We start from the raw sequence: 9,514 nt of genomic DNA on the forward strand, positions 1-9,514 counted from the left end.
TAACCAAAGAGTGTTCATGAACTAAACAAATGATAAGTATCACATAAAATAAAGTTTTTGCACAAACCCAATGTTGTAAAAATTAGAAGAAAAATAAACCTTTGCAACATGCTTCTCTGGTAAAGATCTCATTTTAAAAATGTGATTCAAATTTAAAAGATTAAGAGTCCCTTTTTGAATAAGTGGTGACAGGATATAAATAGGCAGCTTAAAAAAAAAACAAGCTATCAAAGGCACATAAAAATGATCTAAAATAATTACAGATGCAAATAAAAAGCAACTTCGAGGTTCCACCTCACTCCTATCACACCAGAAAAGATGACAAATGTTCAAGGATATGTAGGAAAACAAGTATACTAGGGCTATGAAATGGTCTATCCATTCTAAAATACAATTTGGAACTAGGCCCAGAAATCTATCAAACTGTGCGTACTCTCTAACCCAGCTACTAAACCTATACTCCATGGATATTAGAGGAAAAGGTTCTACATATAAAAAATATTTATAGCAGCTCTTTTTATGGGAGTAAAAAATTGGAAACTAAGGGGTTGTTCGTCTGTCGGAGGAATGGGTGAACAAAGTGATATATTAATACAACAGAATTTCATTGTGCCATGAGAAATTATGAAAAGGGCAATTTCAGAGAAAAATGCAAAGACCTTTACAAAATGATGCCAGACTAATTGAAATAACTAGGAAAACAATTTACGCAATAACATTATAGAGAAAAACTATTTTCGAAGACTTTAGAACTTTGATCAATGAATTAATAAACTACGAACCCCAAAAAACAAACACAAAACAAATCATTCACATCTGAAAAAGGAATGAAATAAAAATGCAGAGACATAAATTTTCAGATATAGTAATGTGTGACTGTGCTTTGCTGAATATGAAGGAATGTAATTAGGAATTACAAAAAACATTCCCCAAATGGAGGGTAAAAGTAGGAGGGACAAATTAATTTTTTAAAATACTTGAAAAATTTTTTAAAAGAAAAAAGTTCTCATACACATTTAGGTTCCTATTTATGAAAATAATTATCTATTACAAGATATCCTTTGCATAATTTAGCAACACTCCACTCCTGCCCTTGTCGAGTCTTATTTCAATAAAAAGAAATAAAACTTATAGGTAATCAATTCAGCATCTGAATTCCAAATATATTTCATAAATTTAAAAACTTCCAAAGAAGAAGCAATTAGATCTATGACCTAACAAATGATCAGATGTAGCAAAAATACAATTCCCAATTCATATGTACATTATTGTCATTAATTTTAAAAAAAGACAACAGCTGAGTGCCCCCACATAGTGACTCCAAAAAGTTTGTGTGTGTGCATGTGGGGGGTCATCAAAGTAAAGGACTTCTGGTTTGAAAGGAGGAAAGGTACAGGTAACATGAGGTTCCCTGTACCACTAGTTGAAAGTCTGAAAAACTCCCAAGAGCATACTCAGGTCCTTGGGATTACATGCTAGGTACAAAAAAAAAAAAAGTGCTAGTTCCAAGAATTTCAGTAATCAAAATAAGGTAGATTAAGTCATTTAGATAGCTAAAGGAGACTAGTATGTGAAGTTGAGGATTTGACATGGTTGCAAAACAACAGAGAGCTTTTTACCCACCTCTAGAAACCATAAAGACTGAAGTGGAAATGAGAGAGTGAATTAGCAAGTAAAAAGAATGACCCCCAAAAATCAGATTATAGAAGAAGCCTATTCTCAGGGCAGGTAACTTGGACTCCATGGATTTGGTGTCTTTATCTGTAAAATGAGATGGGTAGACTAAATGATTCTAAAACTCCCTTGAAGTTCTAACATTATTAATTCTAGGGATTTAATTAAAATGTAATTGAGTAATGAGACCTATTCTCTAATGTAGTTTATAACCTAAAATTCACTTATACAACAATAAAAAGTTTATATACCTCAGAGCTGGTGATGCCCTGGCAAAGTAGGGTAGCATTCCATGCTTTGAGAGTCATCTGTGCTATGCACCAAGCATGTTAGGGTACAGAGTCAGTTGGAATCTATTAGAGATAAATTCCCTCTACCAATGCAAGTCAGCATTTTTTTCTGCAAGTTACTTACTTAGAATTGTCTAGGCAGTTGTGTACAAACTCAACACCTGAACCAGATTAAATTGAGAAATATTAGTAATATAAATATACAACATAGACCATTTTTATGCCTCTGTTGCTGCTCTTCTGCATAAATTGTGAATGTAAAATGAATAAAAGAATACTTTTAGAGGAGAAACTGACCCCTTTACCCCCAAATCAGGATTGCTATTATAACCTAAAGTTCTCTTATAATCCTTTGTCAGCTTCCTTTCATATTTTGTGCTCAAATAATTTTTGGCTACTTTCATCTGTTTTATATTTATACAGAGACTACCTTCCATTTTCAAATCCTCTAGGATGAATCATCTTGTGTTCTTTTTGTCTCCTCATACTTATTTTCTTCTTTTCCTGCCTCATCTTTTCTCAAGGTGTCTAGAACATATTTGAATTTATCTGAAATCACTAAGCTAAATCCTCTCATTTCTATAATCTAAGAATGAACATAATCAAGTTTATACTTTATATAGAACTTTCAACATTTGCAAACTTCTATCCTCACAATGCTTTGGGATAGCTATTACATTTTACAGTATTTTGTGGAAATAGAGGCCCTGAAAACTTAAAGAACTCATTCAAGGTCACATAGCTACTAAGTGAAATGACCAGGAGTTAGGATCCACCATTTTTTAACCCATGAACTTAATCATGTCTTCTAATTTATCTTTAATTAAAATTGCAGTTTTCATTAATTACATATTAGTCTCCGCTCCCCTAAGAGGCTGTAAATGCATTTTTAAAAACCATTAGTACTGTTTCTAGTACCATAGTGCCTTTGCCTGCTTTATTAAATCTTAGATGCTTCTGTATTTTTGTAATATTGATACAAAAAACTAACCCAAAAGGGAAGATAAAAATTCGTTTAGCATTTTTTCCATGGATTCATTTTAAAACATGTTTTTCATTTCTTGTCAAAAGAGTTTATATTTGAATGTATTTGTACTTAATCTAAAATCATCAACTTGAGAGTACCTAATCACTTTTTGTTTCTAAAATGTTATCCTTAATGTAGTTAGTCAAATCATCAATTATAAGATTATCAAACTAACTAACACTAGTGGCATAATTTTTGCTTTTTGACACAATTATCAAGAGACCTAATAACATACTGAATTTCCACTTTGTCTATATTCCAATTCCGGCTAAAATTGTTGTCCCTAAAAATTCAATTTCTTCTGAAGTATATTACAATTAGTCACCTTGAAAACCTCTTAAATAGGAATGCACTTACCCTCCCCCACATACTCGACCCTGAAATATTTTATATATAATAAATATGGTAAGAAATTTATTATTTCCTTTATAGGTTAGCTCTAGTAGATATAACAAAATATCCTTCCCATGCACAAAAGCTGCTGAAAACCTATGTGGAAAGTTAATAACGATGGCAAAGCTAATAATAACAGAAATACCGATACTTACTGAATAATTAGAGGTGTAACCCGACGGATAAAATTCAGGGGCATTCACGGACAACTTCGACATTAACACAGGTGCTACAACCACCTGGGGTTTAGCCATTGCTGAAGTACGCGGGGAGATTTTATCCTGCGAACTAGGTGGAGCTCTCGTAGGCTTCGGATGTTCTAAGAAAGAACAGAGAAAAATGTTAACTCTTTAAATTCCTTTGTGATATTGCTTACAATAGAAAAGTCCTCAGAGGGAGTCTTCCTTTTTAAAAGTTATAAAAGAACGACAAAAAGTATGGCCATTTCTAAAGAGGAAGGTAAAACCCCGAAGAGAAGCTGCCAGTGTCTAACTAGCTTTAGCAGCAAGATATAGCCCCCTTCCCAAAGGGAATGTTGAGGACATTGGGCGGGGGCGGGGAGGAGTGAGCTTAAGGGGGGGCGCACAATACTCGAGTTTCTTCCAAACTGGGGGGGTGGGGGCTGTTTTTACTTCTTCCCTCACCGTGGCAGCGCTCGGAGGCCTGAACTTGGCCCTGCCCCTGGTAAGCACAAAGGCGTCCCGCCGGCTTTTCCCCGGCCGTCCCGTCGTTCCCCCCCCCCCCAATCCATAAAAAGTCAACGAGAAACAAGGCGCTGGGTGGGCGAAGGAGAGGAGGGAAAGGAGGCGGGCCACGACTCCACGCCGAGGCCATCCGTGGGGCACTCGGAGGAGGGGGGCTGACAGTCTCGGGTCGGGGTGCACAGAGAGGGAAGAGGAGGGGCAGGGAAAGGGCCGAGGCTTCCTAGAGCTACTAAGTACCTGCGGGAGGCCCGCCTGGGGACGACCGGTCGGGAGCGGCCGGGAGCTCGGGCAGGGCCCCGGGCGGAGGGGACGTCTTGGGCGGCCGCAGCGGCTCGGGGGGTGGGGGCTGCTGCGGCCGCGGCCGCTCACCAGGCTCCGCGGCCCCGCTGCTGCTGTTGCCGCCGCTACCGCTGTTGCTGTTGCCGCCGCCGCCACCACCGCCGCCGCCACCACCGCCTCCGCCTCCGCCGCGGAAACTGACGCCCTCGGGCCCGCCCCCTCCGCGGCCCCGGCCCCGGCCCTGGCCCCGACCAGCACCTGGGGCCCGGTCAAAACCGTCCGACATGCTCCTCCTCCTCCTGCTGCCGCTACCACCGCCGCCGCCGCTCCGGGAGGGAGGAGGGAGGGACGAGGGAAGGCGGAGGGAGCCGGGGCTGCGGAGCTGCGCTCTCGCCTCGGCCCGCCCCCCGCGTGGCTCCGCCCCGCCCCACTCGGGCCTCATGGAGGGCGGGAGAAAGGGAAGGGCAGGGGGCGGGGAGAGGGCCCGGCCCGCCCAGACAGTGAACTCTGAGGCAGCGACTGCCGCCTAGCCCCGCACCCACCAGCCTTCCTCTCCCTCTCCAACTCCGCCCCACGGCGGCCCGGGCAGCTACTCAAGGCCCCACCCGCCCCCGCGCCTGGGGGGAGGGGGAGGGACACGCGGCCGCAGATGCCCCGGAGGCCCGGGAGCGCCCCCGCGAGGCTCCGTGCCGCCCGGGGTTTCCCCTCCTCCGCAGAAAGACTTTCCCACTCGCGACGCCCGAGCCCCTCCCCTCTCTCGACCCCGTCCCCACCGCCTGAGGCACCGCCTCCGGCCCGGCCCAGGCCGCGTCCCCACACCCCTCCCACCACCAGCTGGCCGAGGCCGAGGCCGCGGCCGGGCTTCAGGGTCCTTGGCCGGAGGTGGAAAGATTTGGGGCCTATCGGGGGAACCCAGGCAGGGACTCCCTCGGGACGGCGGCTCGAATTCGTAGTGGTAGGGGTGCGGGCTGAGGAGAAAGGCGTCGCCTCACCCTGCTCTGACCGCGGCTCCCGCAGAGCTGAGCCCACCTTGGCGGACACCGCGCAGCAGAGCCTCGTTCTCCTCACAGACCTGGGTCAAGACCACGGTTGTGAAGGGAGAGAGAAAGGAAGGGGCGGGGGGGAGGGGAGACCTGTTCAGTCCGTGTTGCCGCTGCCGCCGCCGCAGGGGTCGCCTGGGTGCGCGCTCTACACCCCGCAGACGGGCACTCAACCTTGTCAGTGCGCCCAGCCTCGCTCCCGCTCCCGCCCCCGCCCCCGCTCGCGCGCACCGTGCATGCAGGCATGCAGATGGACGGGCGTGCGGGCTGGGAAAGAAGGACCATGGGGCTCTTTCCTTTACTTCCCACTTTTCTTGTCTTGCCAGTTTAAAAATAAAAATAATAAATTCAGTGTAACAAAGATAACACTCAGTGCTTACTTAGTTTTTACATGAAGAAGAAGAGAGCATTAAAAATCTTAAGCCGGAAGAGACCTTAGGAAGCATCTCATGCAAACACCTCAGGTTACAGAAAAGGAAGCCTATTCTAGGAGGCAACTCGTCCAAGGTCAAATCCGGGCAGAGCCAAACCCCAGACCCGAAACCTAGTGCCCTTTTCACTGCGCCCAGAGGGAAAGGCGGGGAAAGAAGGGATCTCGGCCTCTAGGAGAGAAAAATTAAACTGACCCCAACGGGCAGAAGGACCTCAACCTCTTCTAGAAAAGAAATAGGCGCTATTCTGAACCCTGCTCCCCCAGAAAGACATCGGCCTCTTCTAGAAGGGAAACTGAAACTTATAAATCCTGCTGGCCTCAGGCTCTTCTAGAAGAGAAATGAGAACCATTCTGAATCCTTCCTCACCAGAAGGACTCCAGCTTCGTCTAGGAAGCAAAAATTTATAAATCCTTCGGGACCAGAAGGACTTCAGCCTCTTCTAGAAAAGAAACAAACTATTCTAAATCCTGCCCGGCCGGAAGGGCCTCAACCTTTTAGAAAAGAAATAGAAACTATTTGTAATCCAGCTGGACCAGCAGGATGTCAGACTCTTTTCCTTCACCCCTGCAGCCTTGCCTCCACCACCAATCAGATGACCCTATTTTGAGTTGAATTAAAGGGCAGTGCCATAGAAATCCAGATTACTGTTTTCTGGAGAACGGTGCTTATAATTCTAGAACTAAACCTTCCAATGAAATAAATACCCATTTTCTATACCGTTTATTTGTGTCACCTCACTTGCACATAAGATTTTGTGATTGCCAAGCACTAAGATGCTGATCAGATGTGAGACTAGAAAACTGAGGCATGATTTTTATTATCCTTGTTGCTCTGCTGCTTAAATCTTCATCTCTAACTTTGTTGGTAGGCCCTGTGTTTTAAGGGTAAACAGCAACACATTAGCAGAGTAATGAAAGGTGGTTAAAACCCTTCCTTTCAAGTTTTTTTCAATCCATTTAATCATACTCACTTGTGAAAAAGACCTATATAAACTACTTTCCAGCAACACTCCTACTTGCCACTGTAAATTAAAAAAACAAAAAACCTAGAAGTGGGTAGGCATTAGCATCCTTCCTAAGAAAAACAGAAGGATAACTTCTCTTCCCATTATTATTTGGCATTATTCTAAAATTATATTGACATTTCTATATAGCAATAACAAAATCCAGGAGAAGATAGAAAAGGAAATCAAGATAAAAACAATTTTAAACACTTAAAGAAATGGCATAATTGAAGATTTAGTCATTGCTTGTGGTTTATATATTCCAATATAATAAAAATGGCTATACTGCCTAAATTTATCAATTTGGTACTATACCAAACTACTTTTTAGAATTTTTTATAGAATTATCCAAAATATCAAAATTCATTTAGAGGAACAAAACATCTAGAATCTTGAGAGAAAAAAGAAAAATAGCAAGGGGCATCTCTCTGGAGGTCTAAACAAAAGCTGGATACACTTGATAGGTAAGTCATCATTGAGGTTCATCCTTTGTAGCTCAGAAATTCACTTCTCTGAGTTTTAATGGCCTTACTTATAAAATGGAAGGATTAAATTCCTAGTCACAGGTCCATAGGGTTATTGTAAGATGTCTGTGAATGAAGCAACAGCAATAATGTAAGATGAACAACTGTGAATGACTTAGCTATTCTCAGCAATACAGTGATTAAGACAACACAAAGGGGATATGATGAAAAATGCTATCCACCTCCAGAGAAAGAACTGATGCAGTCTAAATGCAGATTGAAGTCGAATTCAATTTTTCTTCATAGCTGTGTGTATGTGTTTGTGTCTTCTTTCACAATATGACAAATATGGAAATATGTATTGTTTGACAGCCATTTTTAAACAATAGCAAATTGCTTGTCATCTCAGGGAGAGGAAAAGGGAGAGAGAGAAAATGTGAAATTCAAAATATTAGAAAACGAATACCAAAAAATATATTTAAGTGAGAAAAAAACAAAAAAAAAAATAAAATGAGAAGATATCTGAGAATCTCTACATGTACCAAACACTGCCATATGGATCATTGTTCTATAAAGTGAATGATAAATTCTACAACTTGCATTTCTTTTTCAAATATATGTACACATTATTATGATTAATAAGATGCAAATTCATTTAAAAGAACTACTGAATTCTCTTAGAAAAATGAACAATATGGAAAGATGTTTTGTATGATAATACATGTATAATCCAGATCAAATTGCTTACCAGCTCAGGGAAGGGGGAGGGATGGGAAAGAGGGAGACAATTTGGATCATATAATTTCAGAAAACTTATGTAGAAAATTATTGCATGTAATCTAAATATATCTTTACAAAAAAAAGAACTACCAAATTTACAGTAGCTTTTTGTCATCATACATTTTCTTAATCAGTAGGCACCATAGAATTACTATCATATGGGATCTGTGAAGTTTTTTGTCATTGAAAGAGACTCCTAATATTCAGGAAGATTGGGCAAGATTATCTCCTATATTTCTACTAGCTCTAAAATCTGTGACCCTAAAAGTTGTCAAAAGTCTATGAGCAAGAGGCAGCTGGGTAGCTCAGTGGATTGAGAGCCAGGACTAGAGACGAGAGATTCTAGGTTCAAATCTGGCCTCAAACACCTCCCAGCTGGGCAAGTCTAGCCCTTACCACTCTTCTGCTTTGGATCCAATACACAGCATTGATTCCTAGACAGAAGGTAAGGGTTTAAAAAAAAAAGTCTCTGAGCAATACTATCTCACAAGACAGGGGTGAATAAGAGACTTCATGGAGCTTAGAGTGAGATCTAGTGAGACCAAATAATCCCTAGAGAATTTTTAGGTAAATCTGGGAAAACAGCAAATGTGAAAAGAAATGGATCTGCAAGAATTTTTATAGTGGTTTATTTTTATTAGTAATGGTAGAAGAAGCACTTGAGCTATACAACCGTGGCACCATGTATATACTATGTGAGGAAGTAGTGATAGTATTTATGAGGATGACACTTGACCAGACCATACTGAATGCATAGAAAAGAACTTCTGTGCTATGTCACTGAATTTTCATAGCACTCCAGGACCAAATCCCAGAACAGTTTCAAAGAAATAGAAAAGATCACAGGTGATACTTTTATTTGAAAAAAAGGCAACCAAGAAGACATCAATAATTATGTACCACATTTGGTTTTAAAAAAAGGAACAGGAAGAGTTTAGTAGATGATTTCCTCCTATATCTTTAAACACAACTGACTGCAAAGTATAAAGAATATAAGATCCCAGTCAGTTTGTTGTTTGTCCATTTCAAAAGTAGATTGGACTTGGTAAGATCAAAAGAAGCCTCATTGAACCCAGAGTCTCTCAAAATTGTAATTACTGCATAATAGATGCCATTATCAAGTCAACTTTGTTTAAAAAAAAAAAAGCTAATAGTTATCCAGGCTTTGCTTGAATACCTATAATTACAGTGAAACTCATTTTACTCTTGCATATATTGGATTTGTCCATTCAACTTTGTTTATAAAGAGTTTACTAGATGTAAAGTATTGTGTAGGAATACAAACACACACTCACACAAACACACACACAAACTAGTCCTTGATCTCAATATGAATTTTTTTTTTTAGTCTAAGTATTGACATCAAGCAAGAAATAAATCAAGGAAACTAATTAAAATTAAAGTTGTTACCAGTGTCCAGGAAGAT

At 41.3% G+C, this 9,514-nt stretch overlaps 1 protein-coding gene across 8 annotated transcripts in view; it reads right to left on the bottom strand.

Moving 5' to 3' along the window:
- Positions 1 to 5,614, bottom strand: part of PAIP1 (poly(A) binding protein interacting protein 1) — a 41,914-nt gene extending 36,300 nt beyond the window's left edge. For 2 of the 8 annotated variants that reach the window (XM_001364231.5, XM_056824593.1), the window contains exons 1-2: positions 4,626 to 4,725; positions 3,540 to 3,703 (exon numbers count right to left, since the gene is read on the bottom strand). In XM_001364231.5, the coding sequence (XP_001364268.1) occupies positions 3,540 to 3,703; positions 4,626 to 4,653 (192 nt within the window). In that variant the 5' untranslated portion in view covers positions 4,654 to 4,725. Of the gene's footprint in view, positions 1 to 3,539; positions 3,704 to 4,325; positions 4,726 to 5,359 lie in introns of those variants that run through there. The other 6 variants (XM_056824595.1, XM_007487393.3, XM_056824594.1 and 3 more) reach the window with 6 other exon arrangements.
- Between the last annotated feature and the right edge of the window lie 3,900 nt (positions 5,615 to 9,514).

This window comes from Monodelphis domestica, chromosome 3 (assembly GCF_027887165.1).
Source record: "Monodelphis domestica isolate mMonDom1 chromosome 3, mMonDom1.pri, whole genome shotgun sequence".
Lineage (NCBI taxonomy): Eukaryota > Metazoa > Chordata > Mammalia > Didelphimorphia > Didelphidae > Monodelphis > Monodelphis domestica.